The sequence below is a fragment of the Acomys minous genome (genome assembly GCF_964271855.1).
Source record: "Acomys minous genome assembly, chromosome: 2".
Taxonomy (NCBI): domain Eukaryota; kingdom Metazoa; phylum Chordata; class Mammalia; order Rodentia; family Muridae; genus Acomys; species Acomys minous.
Genome location: NC_140484.1, coordinates 52742145 through 52761255, shown reverse-complemented (window position 1 = coordinate 52761255; position 19111 = coordinate 52742145). Strand labels below are relative to the sequence as shown.

At 56.0% G+C, this 19111-nt stretch overlaps 1 protein-coding gene across 1 annotated transcript in view; it reads right to left on the bottom strand.

Moving 5' to 3' along the window:
• Positions 1–2780: 2780 nt before the first annotated feature.
• Positions 2781–19111, bottom strand: part of SYT12 (synaptotagmin 12) — a 48782-nt gene continuing 32451 nt past the window's right edge. Inside the window, exon 8 of the mRNA XM_084772618.1 lies at positions 2781–6303. Coding sequence (XP_084628744.1) covers positions 6130–6303 — 174 coding nt within the window. The 3' untranslated portion in view covers positions 2781–6129. The remainder of the gene's footprint in view (positions 6304–19111) is intronic.

The following is a 19111-nucleotide window of genomic DNA, read 5'->3' as shown; positions in this document are numbered from 1 at the left end:
CCAGGTGGAACTTGGTGAGAAGTCTTTGGCTTTCACCTCCCACCTCCGTCTGGTCATGACTTCATCCCCATTGTATTCAAAGTCAGGCACGTGAGAAGGACTTCAGCCCTGTTTGGTTCTCACTGTACCTCAAGGAGGCAGTTTCCAGTTTCCCTCAGGGTGGTGGCCAGAGGTCAGCTGCGTGGAGAGAGCCTCCCCAGCTCCAGCTTTTGGATGCCCCTTCCCCGAAACTGCCACAGGGCTGGGCAGGACTTGGCATGAAGCTGGGTGTGTAGGTGAGCAAGATGCCCAATCCAAGGAGTGGTGAGGAGGGTGCCCCCCCCCAACACTCCAGTCAGCTGTGAGCCTAGTCATCCCTGCTCTTGTCACCAGGCCAGCCTGGTAAGCAGGTGGAGCTGGGCCCAGGGTGGAGTGAGCTGAGAGTCAGGCAGAGGCGGTTGGCCTTGGTTGCTATAGGGATAATCACTCTAATGACACACTTGACAACTGTCACACTTTACAGTTTCTCTGTATACCTCCTAATAATAACAGCACCCACTGACGGGTGGTAGCTGCTATTCAGGGACTGTCCACCAGGAGGCAGGAATCGCTGGGTCCATTTTACAGAAAAGGAAACCGAGGCCTAGATCTTGTTCTTTGTGTTGTTGTCATTTGTTGTTGTTGCTCTTCTTCTTCTTCTTCTTCTTCTTCTTCTTCTTCTTCTTCTTCTTCTTCTTCTTCTTCTTCTTCTTCTTTTCTAGACAGGGTTTCTCTGTGTAGCCTTGGCTGTCCTAGATTCCCTTTGTAGACCAGGCTGGCCTCGAACTCACAGTGGAGGGTAACTTCTTGTTTAAGCTCCAATTATAGTTAAGAGGCCAATGGCATGTGGACCCAGTTGAGACCCTAAGGTTGTCCCAAATCTCTTCTCCTCCTCCTCCTTTTCCTTCTTCTTTTTCAGTTTTTCGAGACAGAGTTTCTCTGTGTAGCCTCGGCTCTCCTAGACTCACTTTGTAGATCAGGCTGGCTTCGTACTCACAGTGATCCACCTGCCTCTGCCTCCCGAGTGCTGGCACTAAAGGTGTGCACCATCACGCCGGGCCCAAATCTCACTTATTGTGTATATGGCTTCTGCCTCTCATACTGTGAAATAGGCTTCTGCTTCTTGTTTCGGGCTGAACCCCAGACGGGGGCAGCTGCTTGGATTGGGCCGATAAGACCCAGAGTCAGGACTTGGTCTTCCCATATCCAGGCCAGCCTCATCAACACTCAGGCTCCTACAAGAGGCATATCAGCTCTCCACTGACCCATGGCCATATGGCCTGGCAGCCAGGAATTTTCCCAAATCTGACATTGCTGGACTCTGGACTACACTGTTTTCCTGAAGTTTATTTTTGGAGTGGGGAGGTGGCCCTCCCCGCACAGTTGGCCTCACCGGGGTGCTGTTGCTGCTTTTCTGTTTACTGTGCCTGCTGTGGACTTCCGGCCTGGCCTGGCCCCATGGGTGACTCAGCCCCCTCCAGGCTGCATCAATCCCAACCCGAGAATCTTTATGAACCCCTGGTAGCATGTGACTGCCCTGCAGGCCTCAGAATGGCAGGGGAGGTGGGGCCAGCGTTGGCCTGGAATGTTGTTCTTGGTGATGCAGGTCTCCAGCAGAGCCACGACTAACTACCTCAAGAGCAGGGACCGCAGCTGACCCATTTCTGTACCCCAGACTATCTCAGACTGGCGCCAGCTGTGGTTCCCGGATATTATGTCTAATTGACAGCCTGCCTAGACAAACACAGGAAGAGAAAGAAAAGGATAAAATGAAGAAAAGAGGAAGAAAAGAACACAGGGAGGGAGAGGGGGCAGGAAGGAGGAAGGGAAGAAAGGAAAGAGGCATTCGAAGAACCAAACTGGCCAAGTGGCTGAGCGTTGTGGCACATACCTGTAACCCTAGCACTAAGGAGGCAGTGGTTCTCTATGAGTTCCAGGAAGCCTGGGCTACAAAAATAAATAAATACATACATAAGTAAGCAAAACCAAATGATGGGTAAGTACATATAACATGTGACCAGAGGCGGGGGTGGGGGCGGGGGCAGAGAGGGCGGGGCACCGTATGCTCTGCAGAGAAGGCATGACTCTCCAGCCTCTGCTTGCATCAAGGATAGGCCCCCTAACTTTCTGCCCCCAGTTCCGGCTCACTTCTACACTCCCCTGCGGTGGCAAGGCATCTCAGGCTGTTCTGATTCTTTGCTGCCACTGTGTGGCTACTCTGCTCTCTGCAGGCCATGACCTGGGCTTTCCCCTGGGCTTCCCCTGGGTGTTTTGTGTGGATCTGGTCTTGCCTTTGGGGAGCCTCAGCAGGGTGCACATGACCTGGGGTGCACTTCCCCCCAAGCCTTTGTATGAGCATTTCATGCCTTCCCTCTAGTCCCAACCGTCAGACTCCAAAAGCCCCCTGACTCAGCGTGGCCTGTGCCGCTCAAGCTTTGCCCTCACAGAAACTGAGCCCCTACTATGTGTCTGACATGTGGCACGTGACCTTCCGTTCTGTCCTTTGAAGTGTATATGACTCCTTCGCATCTTTGAAAAGTGAAGAAACGGAGTCTCCAAGAAGAGAGAGAGTTTGGCCAAGGTCCAGTTGGCAGTTGGAAGAGCTAAGCCTCAAATGCAGGCTTTGAGTTCCAGAGTTTGTTCATGCAGAATCCTCAAAAATTATGCCACGGTGGTGCCAAATGTCTCTAATCACAGCGCTTGGGAAGTGGAGGCAGGAGAAAGAGGAATCCAGGCATATCCTTGTCTTGTCTACATAGTGATTTATTTTTTTAAAAAAAGATTTATTATTTATACAGTGCTCTGCCTACTTGTACTCCTGCAGGCCAGAAGAGGGCAGCAGATCTCATTATAGATGGTTGGGAGCCACCATGTGGTTGCTGGGAATTGAACTCAGGACCTCTGCTAGAGCAGTCGGTGCTCTTAACCTCTGAGCCATCTCTCTGGCCCTCGTTTTTTTGTTTTTGTTTTTTTTTTTTTTGAGACAAGGTTTCTCTGTGTGGCCTTGGCTGTCCTGAACTCACCTTGTAGACCAGGCTGACCTAGAAATCACAGAGATCCGCCTGCCTCTGCCTCCCGAGTGCTGGGATTAAAAGTGTGCGTCACCACTGTCCTGAGAGAACCCCTCATTTTGAGTACTCTTTAATGAACCCCACACCTAGAGATGGCTGCACAGCCTGGCCTCTTGCCCCCTCTCCCGACAAAACACTTCCCTTCCAGGTTTTCACTCCTCACTGGAGGCTGCTGTCGCTCTGAGCCCTTCCCTGGCTCCCTCTTGCCAGCAGCACAAGGACCGACCTCACCTGGGATGCTGTGGCCGCCTTAGCCCATCTCCCTCTGCCTCTTTGCTCTCTGCCAGGCTACGGTTCTCCAGACATGGGACACTGGTCTGTGACCTGTGACCTACTGCAGATGCTGAGAATTTACATTTTTCTTTATTCTTATGCTGGGCAGTGGTGGCCCACCTTTAATCCCAGCACAGAGGCAGCCAAAGCCAGGGATGCCTGTTTCGGGGTGGGGGAGGGGATTTTTATTCTTTATTTATTTATGATCCTTCGAGATGAGGTTTCTCTGTGTAGTCCTGGCTGTTAAACTCACAGAGATCTGCCTGCCTGTACCTCCTGAGTGCTGGGATTACAGGCATGGTACACTGAGGCGGGGGGGGGGGGCTTTATTCTTGAGAATTCCATACAAGCATACAATGAATATGATCAAATCTGCCCCATCTGCCTCTTACTGAGACAATGTAAATTCTTACCTAACTTGTGAACTCCCAGGGGAAAGAAAGAAAGAAGAGGAAGAAGTAAGCTGGGATCTGGAAGGTTCTTAGCTGCCCTTCAGTGACTTTTGAGGAACTGGAGAAAGGGCAGTGTGTCCTGGGAGTCAGGGCACGGGTTCTCCAACCGGAATCCCAACTGTGACCCTCTGGCTGTGTGGTCTTAGGCTTGTTACCTATTGTCTCTGAACTCTGGTTTCTGTATCTCTACAAAGTGAATGCCTTGGTTGCCTGCCTTGAAGTGCTGCTGGGCTGCAGGCTGAGCACCCATGCTCAATGACCTTGTGAGGCCCTTCTCCCATGTCTGGCCATTGCTCTCCCTCCTTTATCTCGGTTCCCTTCCCCTGCACTAGCCAGGCAGTGTATGTCCCTTCCTGCCTTCTTCTGATGGACTGTCTACTGGGAATGCTTTTCCTGCCTTATGGATTGAATACTCATCTAAGCGTGGCCACCAGGAAGCCTTTCTTGACTTCCCCATCTCCCCCCCCCCCCTTCCCCTACCAGGGCTGGTACTGTAGTCCTTCTTCAGAGCTTCCCCAGGAGATCCAAGATGGCCCCCCTTGGCAGCAGTGAAAGGACAGCACACAGCACCCCTGTGGCGCCCAAGGTCTAGGCAGGTTCCCAGTGAAGAGAGTAAGATGACTCGAGGCTGAGCAGGGCTCTCCCTGCAAGCCCCTTTCCTGTCCCAGCTTTATTTTTGTTCAAGAATCATTCCAGTCAGCATTCTTGGTCGCCACCACAGCCGTCCGGGCGCACTGTCAACAACATTTCATGCAGTATAGAAGGAAAAGGCAAGGGGATGGAGGGTGGGGGTGGGGGTGGGGGTGGGGAAGGATGTGGTCTGCCCTGCAAAGACACTGGATTAGAAAGAGTCTGGGGCTTCCAGAGGACAAGGCCTGGCTCAGCCACCAGTATCCCAGGCCCAGTTTTCACCTCTTGATATTGGCCGCAGGGTGAGAAGCCTGGCTTCAGTGGGGCCCAGTGTGGCAGGAGGTATCCTGCCTACAGTGTTGTTGATCCCTGCCCCTCTGCTAGCACCCCATGCCCTTGTCATCGACAGCAACTGATTAGGCCTGCTTGGAGCTGGGTCTCCATGATTCCTTAGGGCCAGGGACTAGAGGGCCCAGGCAGCCACCTGAGCCCTTTTCTTACCACCCCCAGCCCCACTATCCCTTTAAATCTAGAGAGAAGGAGCCAAACATTGCCACTTCTCTGGGACTGGCTTTATCAAATGACAGTCACTGCCTGCCTCTTTATGACACCTGGAGGGGTGTGATCCCTTCGCTAACTCTGACCAGGTAAGGAGCCAAAGCCTGATTCTGGTCCAACTCAGCCCTCAGCTTCTGAACACCATTTCCCTAGAGTTCCCACTGGCTCCAGGCTAAGGCTGGCTACCCCTGCTGTCTCTGTTTTAGGGAACTTGACCCAGAGAACTTGCCTGACAGCTTCCTTTCAAGAGATACTGGCCTGGAAGGACACCGGCTAACACTAGTAGATGTGTGCTGATTTGCACTGGGCATAGCGCAAGGGCCTGGATCTGGCCCCCTGGGGACTTCTGGTTCTCTCAGAGGTGGATGGTCAGGGGAGCCTTCATGTGGCCTAATGGCTTCTTCTGCTGTCCCTGGTCTCCTAGCGTCTCCTTGTCCCCATTGCAGCGGGCAGAGCCTGCGTTTGGATGGGCTAGTTCGCATCCCTTTCTATTGACTGTTCACCGCTAACTTCACTGGCCTCATGGTAAATCTGGGATGCTGTTTTCTCCCCAACACTCAAAGCACACTCCTTCTTTGTCTGAGAGACAAGGGGGTCTGTTCCCCCTCAGACCCCAGGGTTCCTTCCTAAGTGCATCTGCCTCAGTTGTTACTTGGCACCAAGTCGATCAACCAGGATGGGAGAGGGGCATCTTGACTGCCTGGCATCCTGGGCACTGCCTCTTGTTAATGTTAGCCCTGTCGGTACAGGGACTAGCTCTTCAAGACTTGTTAACAGCTGGCCTCTAGGAGAACGGCAGAAGGGGAGTTGGCCAGCTCCAAAGCCCACGTCCCTCAGCAGGCCAAGGGACACACTTCCTAAGACTCTTTACCACACAGTTGGTATGTCTGCTAGGTCCCCGGCCAGCTACCCCGGGGTCACCCCGGGTCCCCAGAAGAAGAGCCACACCCATTCTTCCACAACAGTCTAGACAGAGGATCCAAGATGGCTGATGAGGACCCTCCCAGGAGGTGGGGGCAGCCCTGGTGTTCACAGCTCCAGCTGGCTATGGAGAGGGCATCGCTGGACAGAACTGAGATGGTGACAGGATCTGGTGGATCTGTTGCCCACCTGGCCTGCCCCGGCTGTTAGTTTCGCCGGACTGGATGCCACATGGACACAGGCTTGCGCAACGTGGCTAGCATCTGGTTCCAGTGTGTGGTGCCCATGCCGCTAGCCGCTGGCCCAATGATGACATGGCCCACGTTGTCCCCACGGCCATCACTGCTGCTCTCAGCCACTGTCACTCGGAGAGACAGGTCCTGGGGAGAAGGTGACATGAAAGATTGGGACCAGGAGCAGCTGAAAGGTTCTCCCTGGCTACATGGTTCCAACTTGAGAATGCCAGGCCCTGTGAGGTGTGCACAGCTCTTTGAGTCTTCCCATCTGACTTGGGAGAAGAGAATTGTCCTAGTGACTTACAGATGGATAGCCAGCTATGATGTGACCTCATTAAGTGCTAAGAAGTGACAGTTCCAGCAGGATTCAAAATCTACCTCTCATTTCTTTATCCCTCCATATTTTTCTTTGAGATTTATTTTATTTCTGATTTTGAAAAGATGGTCTAGCCGGGTGGTGGTGGTTGCGGTGTACACCGTTAATCCTAGCACTCAGGGTTGCAGAGGCACGTGGATCTCTGTGAGTATGAGGCTAGCCTGGTCTACAGAGTGAGTCTAGGATAGCCAGGGCTACACAGAGAAATCCTGTCTTGAAAAGCAAAAAAGAAAGAAAGAAAGAGGAAGAAAAGAAAAGACAAGTCATCAGTTAAGTACACTTGCTGATCCTGCAGAGGACCCTGGTTTGATTCCCAGACCCTACATAGTGGATCAGTAATTCCAGGGTGTCTGAACCCTCTTCTAGCCTTTGTGGGCACCAGGAATCCATGTTATGTACAGACATGCATGCAGGCCAAACACCCATACACATAAAATATAACATAAACCTCAAAAACTTTTTTTCTTTTTCTTTTTCTTTTGGTTTTTGAGACAGGGTTTCTCTGTGTAACAGCTTTGGCTTTCCTATACTCCCTTTGTGGACCAGGCTAGCCTTGTGCTCACATAGATCCACCTACCTCTGCCTCCCTGAGTGCTGGGATGACAGGCTTCTGCCACTGTGCCCAGGGCCCCAAAACATTTTATTTTAAGTTATTTATACCTGTACTGGAGAGTATGTGCATGTGAGCACAGGTGTCCACAGAGACAGAAGAAGGAGTGTGTGCGTGTGAGCGCAGGTGCCCACAGAGACAGAAGGAGGAGTGTGTGCGTGTGAGCACAGGTGCCCACAGAGACAGAAGGAGGAGTGTGTGCGTGTGAGCACAGTGCCCACAGAGACAGAAGGAGGAGTGTGTGCTTGTGAGCACAGTGCCCACAGAGACAGAAGGAGGAGTGTGTGCGTGTGAGCACAGTGCCCACAGAGACAGAAGGAGGAGTGTGTGCGTGTGAGCACAGGTGCCCACAGAGACAGAAGGAGGAGTGTGTGCGTGTGAGCACAGGTGCCCACAGAGACAGAAGGAGGAGTGTGTGCATGTGAGCACAGGTGTCCACAGAGACAGAAGGAGGAGTGTGTGCGTGTGAGCGCAGGTGCCCACAGACACAGGAGGAGGAGTGTGTGCGTGTGAGCACAGGTGCCCACAGAGACAGAAGGAGGAGTGTGTGCGTGTGAGCACAGGTGCCCACAGAGACAGAAGGAGGAGTGTGTGCGTGTGAGCGCAGGTGCCCACAGAGACAGAAGGAGGAGTGTGTGCGTGTGAGCGCAGGTGCCCACAGAGACAGGAGGAGGAGTGTGTGCGTGTGAGCACAGGTGCCCACAGAGACAGAAGGAGGAGTGTGTGCGTGTGAGCACAGGTGCCCACAGAGACAGAAGGAGGAGTGTGTGCGTGTGAGCACAGGTGCCCACAGAGACAGGAGGAGGAGTGTGTGCGTGTGAGCACAGGTGTCCACAGAGACAGAAGGAGGAGTGTGTGCGTGTGAGCGCAGGTGCCCACAGAGACAGGAGGAGGAGTGTGTGCGTGTGAGCACAGGTGCCCACAGAGACAGGAGGAGGAGTGTGTGCGTGTGAGCACAGGTGCCCACAGAGACAGAAGGAGGAGTGTGTGCGTGTGAGCACAGGTGCCCACAGAGACAGAAGGAGGAGTGTGTGCGTGTGAGCACAGGTGCCCACAGAGACAGAAGGAGGAGTGTGTGCGTGTGAGCACAGGTGCCCACAGAGACAGGAGGAGGAGTGTGTGCGTGTGAGCACAGGTGCCCACAGAGACAGGAGGAGGAGTGTGTGCGTGTGAGCGCAGGTGTCCACAGAGACAGAAGGAGGAGTGTGTGCGTGTGAGCGCAGGTGTCCACAGAGACAGAAGGAGGAGTGTGTGCGTGTGAGCACAGGTGCCCACAGAGACAGGAGGAGGAGTGTGTGCGTGTGAGCACAGGTGCCCACAGAGACAGAAGGAGGAGTGTGTGCGTGTGAGCACAGGTGCCCACAGAGACAGAAGGAGGAGTGTGTGCGTGTGAGCACAGGTGCCCACAGAGACAGAAGGAGGAGTGTGTGCGTGTGAGCGCAGGTGCCCACAGAGACAGAAGGAGGAGTGTGTGCATGTGAGCACAGGTGCCCACAGAGACAGAAGGAGGAGTGTGTGCGTGTGAGCACAGGTGCCCACAGAGACAGGAGGAGGAGTGTGTGCGTGTGAGCACAGGTGTCCACAGAGACAGAAGGAGGAGTGTGTTCTTGTGAGCACAGGTGTCCCCACAGAGACAGAAGGAGGAGTGTGTGCGTGTGAGCACAGGTGCCCACAGAGACAGAAGGAGGAGTGTGTGCGTGTGAGCACAGGTGCCCACAGACACAGAAGGAGGAGTGTGTGTGTGTGTGAGCACAGGTGCCCACAGAGACAGAAGGAGGAGTGTGTGCGTGTGAGCACAGGTGCCCACAGAGACAGAAGGAGGAGTGTGTGCGTGTGAGCACAGGTGCCCACAGAGACAGAAGGAGGAGTGTGTGCGTGTGAGCACAGGTGTCCACAGAGACAGGAGGAGTGTGTGCGTGTGAGCGCAGGTGTCCACAGAGACAGAAGGAGGAGTGTGTGCGTGTGAGCACAGGTGCCCACAGAGACCGAAAGAGGAGTGTGTGCGTGTGAGCACAGGTGCCCACAGAGACAGAAGGAGGAGTGTGTGCGTGTGAGCGCAGGTGTCCACAGAGACAGAAGGAGGAGTGTGTGCGTGTGAGCACAGTGCCCACAGAGACAGAAGGAGGAGTGTGTGCGTGTGAGCACAGGTGCCCACAGAGACAGAAGAAGGAGTGTGTGCGTGTGAGCACAGGTGCCCACAGAGACAGAAGAAGGAGTGTGTGCGTGTGAGCACAGGTGCCCACAGAGACAGAAGGAGGAGTGTGTGCGTGTGAGCACAGGTGCCCACAGAGACAGAAGGAGGAGTGTGTGCGTGTGAGCACAGGTGCCCACAGAGACAGAAGAAGGAGTATGTGCGTGTGAGCACAGTGCCCACAGAGACAGAAGGAGGAGTGTGTGCGTGTGAGCACAGGTGCCCACAGAGACAGAAGGAGGAGTGTGTGCGTGTGAGCACAGGTGCCCACAGAGACAGAAGGAGGAGTGTGTGCATGTGAGCACAGGTGTCCACAGAGACAGAAGGAGGAGTGTGTGCGTGTGAGCACAGTGTCCACAGAGACAGAAGGAGGAGTGTGTGCGTGTGAGCACAGTGTCCACAGAGAAAGAAGGAGGAGTGTGTGCGTGTGAGCACAGTGCCCACAGAGACAGAAGGAGGAGTGTGTGCGTGTGAGCGAAGGTGCCCACAGAGACAGAAGGAGGAGTGTGTGCGTGTGAGCGCAGGTGTCCACAGAGACAGAAGGAGGAGTGTGTGTGTGTGTGAGCACAGTGCCCACAGAGACAGAAGGAGGAGTGTGTGCGTGTGAGCACAGGTGCCCACAGAGACAGAAGGAGGAGTGTGTGTGTGTGAGCGCAGGTGCCCACAGAGACCGAAGGAGGAGTGTGTGCGTGTGAGCACAGTGCCCACAGAGACAGAAGGAGGAGTGTGTGTGTGCGTGTGAGCACAGGTGCCCACAGAGACAGAAGGAGGAGTGTGTGCGTGTGAGCGCAGGTGTCCACAGAGACAGAAGGAGGAGTGTGTGCGTGTGAGCACAGGTGTCCACAGAGACAGAAGGAGGAGTGTGTGCGTGTGAGCACAGGTGCCCACAGAGACAGAAGAAGGAGTGTGTGCGTGTGAGCACAGGTGCCCACAGAGACAGAAGGAGGAGTGTGTGTGTGCGTGTGAGCACAGGTGCCCACAGAGATAGAAGGAGGAGTGTGTGCATGTGAGCGCAGGTGCCCACAGAGACCGAAGGAGGAATGTGTGCGTGTGAGCACAGGTGCCCACAGAGACAGAAGGAGGAGTGTGTGCGTGTGAGCACAGGTGCCCACAGAGACAGAAGGAGGAGTGTGTGTGTGCCTGTGAGCACAGGTGCCCACAGACAGAAGGAGGAGTGTGTGCGTGTGAGCACAGGAGCCCACAGAGACAGAAGGAGGAGTGTGTGCGTGTGAGCACAGGTGCCCACAGAGACAGAAGGAGGAGTGTGTGCGTGTGAGCACCAGTGCCCTCAGAGACAGAAGGAGGAGTGTGTGCGTGTGAGCACAGGTGCCCACAGAGACAGAAGGAAGAGTGTGTGCGTGTGAGCACAGGTGCCCACAGAGACAGAAGGAGGAGTGTGTGCGTGTGAGCACAGGTGCCCATAGAGACAGAAGGAGGAGTGTGTGCGTGTGAGCGCAGGTGCCCACAGAGACAGAAGGAGGAGTGTGTGCGTGTGAGCACCAGTGCCCTCAGAGACAGAAGGAGGAGTGTGTGCGTGTGAGCACAGGTGCCCACAGAGACAGAAGGAAGAGTGTGTGCGTGTGAGCGCAGGTGCCCACAGAGACAGAAGGAGGAGTGTGTGCGTGTGAGCACAGGTGCCCACAGAGACAGAAGAAGGAGTGTGTGCGTGTGAGCGCAGGTGCCCACAGAGACAGAAGGAGGAGTGTGTGCGTGTGAGCACAGGTGCCCACAGAGACAGAAGGAGGAGTGTGTGCGTGTGAGCACAGGTGCCCACAGAGACAGAAGAAGGAGTGTGTGCGTGTGAGCACAGGTGCCCACAGAGACAGAAGGAGGAGTGTGTGCGTGTGAGCACAGGTGCCCACAGAGACAGAAGGAGGAGTGTGTGCGTGTGAGCACAGGTGCCCACAGAGACAGAAGGAGGAGTGTGTGCGTGTGAGCACAGGTGCCCACAGAGAAAGAAGGAGGAATGTGTGCGTGTGAGCACAGGTGCCCACAGAGACAGAAGGAGGAGTGTGTGCGTGTGAGCACAGGTGCCCACAGAGACAGAAGGAGGAGTGTGTGCGTGTGAGCACAGGTGCCCACAGAGACAGAAGGAGGAGTGTGTGCGTGTGAGCACAGGTGCCCACAGAGACCGAAGAAGGAGTGTGTGCGTGTGAGCGCAGGTGCCCACAGAGACAGAAGGAGGAGTGTGTGCGTGTGAGCACAGGTGCCCACAGAGACAGAAGGAGGAGTGTGTGCGTGTGAGCACAGGTGCCCACAGAGACAGAAGGAGGAGTGTGTGCGTGTGAGCGCAGGTGCCCACAGAGAAAGAAGGAGGAGTGTGTGCGTGTGAGCGCAGTGCCCACAGAGACAGAAGGAGGAGTGTGTGCGTGTGAGCACAGGTGCCCACAGAGACAGAAGGAGGAGTGTGTGCGTGTGAGCACAGGTGTCCACAGAGACAGAAGGAGGAGTGTGTGCGTGTGAGCACAGGTTTCCCCACAGAGACAGAAGGAGGAGTGTGTGCGTGTGAGCACAGGTGTCCACAGAGACAGAAGGAGGAGTGTGTGCGTGTGAGCACAGGTGCCCACAGAGACAGAAGGAGGAGTGTGTGCGTGTGAGCACAGGTGTCCACAGAGACAGAAGGAGGAGTGTGTGCGTGTGAGCGCAGGTGTCCACAGAGACAGAAGGAGGAGTGTGTGCGTGTGAGCACAGGTGCCCACAGAGACCGAAAGAGGAGTGTGTGCGTGTGAGCACAGGTGCCCACAGAGACAGGAGGAGTGTGTGTGTGTGTGAGCACAGGTGCCCACAGAGACAGGAGGAGGAGTGTGTGCGTGTGAGCACAGGTGCCCACAGAGACAGAAGGAGGAGTGTGTGCGTGTGAGCACAGGTGCCCACAGAGACAGGAGGAGTGTGAGTGTGTGTGAGCACAGGTGTCCACAGAGACAGGAGGAGGAGTGTGTGCGTGTGAGCACAGGTGCCCACAGAGACCGAAGGAGGAGTGTGTGCGTGTGAGCGCAGGTGCCCACAGAGACAGGAGGAGGAGTGTGTGCGTGTGAGCACAGGTGCCCACAGAGACAGAAGGAGGAGTGTGTGCGTGTGAGCACAGGTGCCCACAGAGACAGAAGGAGGAGTGTGTGTGTGCGTGTGAGCACAGGTGCCCACAGAGACAGAAGGAGGAGTGTGTGCGTGTGAGCACAGGTGCCCACAGAGACAGAAGAAGGAGTGTGTGCGTGTGAGCACAGGTGCCCACAGAGACAGAAGAAGGAGTGTGTGCGTGTGAGCACAGGTGTCCACAGAGACAGAAGGAGGAGTGTGTGCGTGTGAGCACAGGTGTCCACAGAGACAGAAGGAGGAGTGTGTGCGTGTGAGCACAGGTGTCCCCACAGAGACAGAAGGAGGAGTGTGTGTGTGTGAGCACAGGTGTCCACAGAGACAGAAGGAGGAGTGTGTGCGTGTGAGCACAGGTGCCCACAGAGACCGAAGGAGGAGTGTGTGCGTGTGAGCACAGGTGTCCACAGAGACAGAAGGAGGAGTGTGTGCGTGTGAGCACAGGTGTCCCCACAGAGACAGAAGGAGGAGTGTGTGCGTGTGAGCACAGGTGTCCACAGAGACAGAAGGAGGAGTGTGTGCGTGTGAGCACAGGTGCCCACAGAGACAGAAGGAGGAGTGTGTGCGTGTGAGCACAGGTGTCCCCACAGAGACAGAAGGAGGAGTGTGTGTGTGCGTGTGAGCGCAGGTGTCCACAGACAGAAGGAGGAGTGTGTGCGTGTGAGCGCAGGTGTCCACAGAGACAGGAGGAGGAGTGTGTGCGTGTGAGCACAGGTGCCCACAGAGACAGAAGGAGGAGTGTGTGCGTGTGAGCGCAGGTGCCCACAGAGACAGAAGAAGGAGTGTGTGCGTGTGAGCACAGGTGCCCACAGAGACAGAAGGAGGAGTGTGTGCGTGTGAGCACAGGTGCCCACAGAGACAGAAGGAGGTGTGTGTGCGTGTGAGCACAGTGCCCTCAGAGACAGAAGGAGGAGTGTGTGCGTGTGAGCACAGGTGTCCACAGAGACAGAAGAAGGAGTGTGTGTGCGTGTGAGCGCAGGTGTCCACAGAGACAGAAGGAGGAGTGTGTGCGTGTGAGCACAGGAGTCCACAGAGACAGGAGGAGGAGTGTGTGCGTGTGAGCACAGGTGCCCACAGAGACAGAAGGAGGAGTGTGTGCGTGTGAGCACAGGTGCCCACAGAGACAGAAGGAGGAGTGTGTGCGTGTGAGCACAGGTGTCCCCACAGAGACAGAAGGAGGAGTGTGTGTGTGCGTGTGAGCGCAGGTGTCCACAGACAGAAGGAGGAGTGTGTGCGTGTGAGCACAGGTGCCCACAGAGACAGAAGGAGGAGTGTGTGCGTGTGAGCGCAGGTGCCCACAGAGACAGAAGGAGGAGTGTGTGCGTGTGAGCGCAGGTGTCCACAGAGACAGAAGGGGAGTGTGTGCGTGTGAGCACAGGTGTCCACAGAGACAGGAGGAGGAGTGTGTGCGTGTGAGCACAGGTGCCCACAGAGACAGAAGGAGGAGTGTGTGCGTGTGAGCGCAGGTGCCCACAGAGACAGAAGGAGGAGTGTGTGTGTGCGTGTGAGCACAGTGCCCACAGAGACAGAAGGAGGAGTGTGTGCATGTGAGCACAGGTGCCCACAGAGACAGGAGGAGGAGTGTGTGCTTGTGAGCACAGTGTCCACAGAGACAGAAGGAGGAGTGTGTGCTTGTGAGCACAGGTGTCCACAGACACAGAAGGAGGAGTGTGTGCGTGTGAGCACAGGTGCCCACAGAGACAGAAGGAGGAGTGTGTGCGTGTGAGCACAGGTGCCCACAGAGACAGAAGGAGGAGTGTGTGCGTGTTAGCACAGGTGCCCACAGAGACAGGAGGAGGAGTGTGTGCGTGTGAGCACAGGTGCCCACAGAGACAGAAGGAGGAGTGTGTGCGTGTGAGCGCAGGTGCCCACAGAGACAGAAGGAGGAGTGTGTGCGTGTGAGCGCAGGTGTCCACAGAGACAGAAGGGGAGTGTGTGCGTGTGAGCACAGGTGTCCACAGAGACAGGAGGAGGAGTGTGTGCGTGTGAGCACAGGTGCCCACAGAGACAGAAGGAGGAGTGTGTGCGTGTGAGCGCAGGTGCCCACAGAGACAGAAGGAGGAGTGTGTGTGTGCGTGTGAGCACAGTGCCCACAGAGACAGAAGGAGGAGTGTGTGCGTGTGAGCACAGGTGCCCACAGAGACAGGAGGAGGAGTGTGTGCTTGTGAGCACAGTGTCCACAGAGACAGAAGGAGGAGTGTGTGCTTGTGAGCACAGGTGTCCACAGAGACAGAAGGAGGAGTGTGTGCGTGTGAGCACAGGTGCCCACAGAGACAGAAGGAGGAGTGTTTGCGTGTGAGCACAGGTGCCCACAGAGACAGAAGGAGGAGTGTGTGCGTGTGAGCACAGGTGCCCACAGAGACAGAAGGAAGAGTGTGTGCGTGTGAGCACAGGTGCCCACAGAGACAGAAGGAGGAGTGTGTGCGTGTGAGCACAGGTGCCCACAGAGACAGAAGGAAGAGTGTGTGCTTGTGAGCACAGTGCCCACAGAGACAGAAGGAGGAGTGTGTGCGTGTGAGCACAGTGCCCACAGAGACAGAAGGAGGAGTGTGTGCGTGTGAGCACAGGTGCCCACAGAGACAGAAGAAGGAGTGTGTGCGTGTGAGCACAGGTGCCCACAGAGACAGAAGGAGGAGTGTGTGCGTGTGAGCACAGGTTTCCCCACAGAGACAGAAGGAGGAGTGTGTGCGTGTGAGCACAGGTGCCCACAGAGACAGAAGGAGGAGTGTGTGCGTGTGAGCACAGGTGCCCACAGAGACAGAAGGAGGAGTGTGTGCGTGTGAGCACAGGTGCCCACAGAGACGGAAGGAGTAGTGTGTGTGTGCGTGTGAGCACAGTGCCCACAGAGACAGAAGGAGGAGTGTGTGCGTGTGAGCACAGGTGCCCACAGAGACAGAAGGAGTAGTGTGTGCGTGTGAGCACAGTGCCCACAGAGACAGAAGGAGGAGTGTGTGCGTGTGAGCACAGGTGTCCACATAGACAGAAGAAGGAGTGTGTGCCTGTGAGCACAGGTGCCCATAGAGACAGAAGAAAAAGTGTGTGCGTGTGAGCACAGGTGCCCATAGAGACAGAAGAAGGAGTGTGTGCGTGTGAGCACAGGTGCCCACAGAGACAGAAGGAGGAGTGTGTGCGTGTGAGCACAGGTGCCCACAGAGACAGGAGGAGTGTGTGCCTGTGAGCACAGGTGCCCACAGAGACAGAAGGAGGAGTGTGTGCCTGTGAGCACAGGTGTCCACAGAGACAGAAGAAGGAGTGTGTGCCTGTGAGCACAGGTGCCCACAGAGACAGAAGAAGGAGTGTGTGCGTGTGAGCACAGGTGCCCACAGAGACAGAAGGAGGAGTGTGTGTGTGCGTGTGAGCACAGGTGCCCACAGAGACAGAAGGAGGAGTGTGTGCGTGTGAGCACAGGTGCCCACAGAGACAGAAGAAGGAGTGTGTGCGTGTGAGCACAGGTGTCCACAGAGACAGAAGGAGGAGTGTGTGCGTGTGAGCACAGGTGTCCACAGAGACAGAAGGAGGAGTGTGTGCGTGTGAGCACAGGTGCCCACAGAGACAGAAGGAGGAGTGTGTGCGTGTGAGCACAGGTGTCCCCACAGAGACAGAAGGAGGAGTGTGTGTGTGCGTGTGAGCGCAGGTGTCCACAGACAGAAGGAGGAGTGTGTGCGTGTGAGCACAGGTGTCCACAGAGACAGGAGGAGGAGTGTGTGCGTGTGAGCACAGGTGCCCACAGAGACAGAAGGAGGAGTGTGTGCGTGTGAGCGCAGGTGCCCACAGAGACAGAAGAAGGAGTGTGTGCGTGTGAGCACCAGTGCCCTCAGAGACAGAAGGAGGAGTGTGTGCGTGTGAGCACAGGTGTCCACAGAGACAGAAGAAGGAGTGTGTGTGCGTGTGAGCGCAGGTGTCCACAGAGACAGAAGGAGGAGTGTGTGCGTGTGAGCGCAGGTGCCCACAGAGACAGAAGGAGGAGTGTGTGTGTGCGTGTGAGCACAGGTGCCCACAGAGACAGAAGGAGGAGTGTGTGCGTGTGAGCACAGGTGTCCACAGAGACAGGAGGAGGAGTGTGTGCGTGTGAGCACAGGTGCCCACAGAGACAGAAGGAGGAGTGTGTGCGTGTGAGCGCAGGTGCCCACAGAGACAGAAGGAGGAGTGTGTGCGTGTGAGCACAGGTGCCCACAGAGACAGAAGGAAGAGTGTGTGCGTGTGAGCGCAGGTGCCCACAGAGACAGAAGGAGGAGTGTGTGTGTGCGTGTGAGCACAGGTGCCCACAGAGACAGAAGGAAGAGTGTGTGCTTGTGAGCACAGTGTCCACAGAGACAGAAGGAGGAGTGTGTTCTTGTGAGCACAGGTGTCCACAGAGACAGAAGGAGGAGTGTGTGCGTGTGAGCACAGGTGTCCACAGAGACAGAAGGAGGAGTGTGTGCGTGTGAGCACAGGTGTCCACAGAGACAGAAGGAGGAGTGTGTGTGTGTGCGTGTGAGCACAGGTGCCCACAGAGACAGAAGGAGGAGTGTGTGCGTGTGAGCACAGGTGTCCACAGAGACAGAAGGAGGAGTGTGTGCGTGTGAGCACAGGTGCCCACAGAGACAGAAGGAGGAGTGTGTGTGTGTGCGTGTGAGCACAGGTGCCCACAGAGACAGAAGGAGGAGTGTGTGCGTGTTAGCACAGGTGCCCACAGAGACAGAAGGAAGAGTGTGTGCGTGTGAGCACAGGTGTCCACAGAGACAGAAGGAGGAGTGTGTGCGTGTGAGCACAGGTGTCCACAGAGACAGAAGGAGGAGTGTGTGTGTGTGCGTGTGAGCACAGGTGCCCACAGAGACAGGAGGAGGAGTGTGTGCGTGTGAGCACAGGTGTCCACAGAGACAGAAGGAGGAGTGTGTGCGTGTGAGCACAGGTGCCCACAGAGACAGAAGGAGGAGTGTGTGTGTGTGCGTGTGAGCACAGGTGCCCACAGAGACAGAAGGAGGAGTGTGTGCGTGTGAGCACAGGTGCCCACAGAGACAGAAGGAAGAGTGTGTGCGTGTGAGCACAGGTGCCCACAGAGACAGAAGGAGGAGTGTGTGCGTGTGAGCACAGGTGCCCACAGAGACAGAAGGAAGAGTGTGTGCTTGTGAGCACAGTGCCCACAGAGACAGAAGGAGGAGTGTGTGCGTGTGAGCACAGTGCCCACAGAGACAGAAGGAGGAGTGTGTGCGTGTGAGCACAGGTGCCCACAGAGACAGAAGAAGGAGTGTGTGCGTGTGAGCACAGGTGCCCACAGAGACAGAAGGAGGAGTGTGTGCGTGTGAGCACAGGTTTCCCCACAGAGACAGAAGGAGGAGTGTGTGCGTGTGAGCACAGGTGCCCACAGAGACAGAAGGAGGAGTGTGTGCGTGTAAGCACAGGTGCCCACAGAGACAGAAGGAGGAGTGTGTGCGTGTGAGCACAGGTGCCCACAGAGACCGAAGAAGGAGTGTGTGCGTGTGAGCACAGGTGCCCACAGAGACAGAAGGAGGAGTGTGTGTGTGCGTGTGAGCACAGTGCCCACAGAGACAGAAGGAGGAGTGTGTGTGCGTGTGAGCGCAGGTGTCCACAGAGACAGAAGGAGGAGTGTGTGCGTGTGAGCACAGGTGCCCACAGAGACAGAAGAAGGAGTGTGTGCGTGTGAGCACAGGTGCCCACAGAGACAGAAGGAGGAGTGTGTGTGTGCGTGTGAGCACAGGTGCCCACAGAGACAGAAGGAGGAGTGTGTGCGTGTGAGCACAGGTGCCCACAGAGACAGAAGAAGGAGTGTGTGCGTGTGAGCACAGGTGCCCACAGAGACAGAAGGAGGAGTGTGTGTGTGCGTGTGAGCGCAGGTGCCCACAGAGACAGAAGGAGGAGTGTGTGCGTGTGAGCACAGGTGCCCACAGAGACCGAAGGAGGAGTGTGTGCGTGTGAGCACAGGTGTCCACAGAGACAGGAGGAGGAGTGTGTGCGTGTGAGCACAGGTGCCCACAGAGACAGAAGGAGGAGTGTGTGTGTGCGTGTGAGCACAGTGCCCACAGAGATAGAAGGAGGAATGTGTGCGTGTGAGCGCAGGTGCCCACAGAGACAGAAGGAGGAGTGTGTGCGTGTGAGCACAGTGCCCACAGAGACAGAAGGAGGAGTGTGTGCGTGTGAGCGCAGGTGTCCACAGAGACAGAAGGAGTGTGTGCGTGTGAGCGCAGGTGTCCACAGAGACAGAAGGAGGAATGTGTGCGTGTGAGCACAGGTGCCCATAGAGACAGAAGGAGGAGTGTGTGCGTGTGAGCACAGTGCCCACAGAGACAGAAGGAGGAGTGTGTGCGTGTGAGCGCAGGTGCCCACAGAGACAGAAGGAGGAGTGTGTGCGTGTGAGCACAGGTGTCCACAGAGACAGAAGGAGGAGTGTGTGCGTGTGAGCACAGGTGCCCACAGAGACAGAAGGAGGAGTGTGTGCGTGTGAGTACAGGTGCCCACAGAGACAGAAGGAGGAGTGTGTGCGTGTGAGCGCAGGTGCCCACAGAGACCGAAAGAGGAGTGTGTGCGTGTGAGAACAGGTGCCCACAGAGACAGAAGGAGGAGTGTGTGCGTGTGAGCACAGGTGCCCACAGAGACAGAAGGAGGAGTGTGTGCGTGTGAGCACAGGTGCCCATAGAGACAGAAGGAGGAGTGTGTGCATGTGAGCGCAGGTGCCCACAGAGACAGAAGG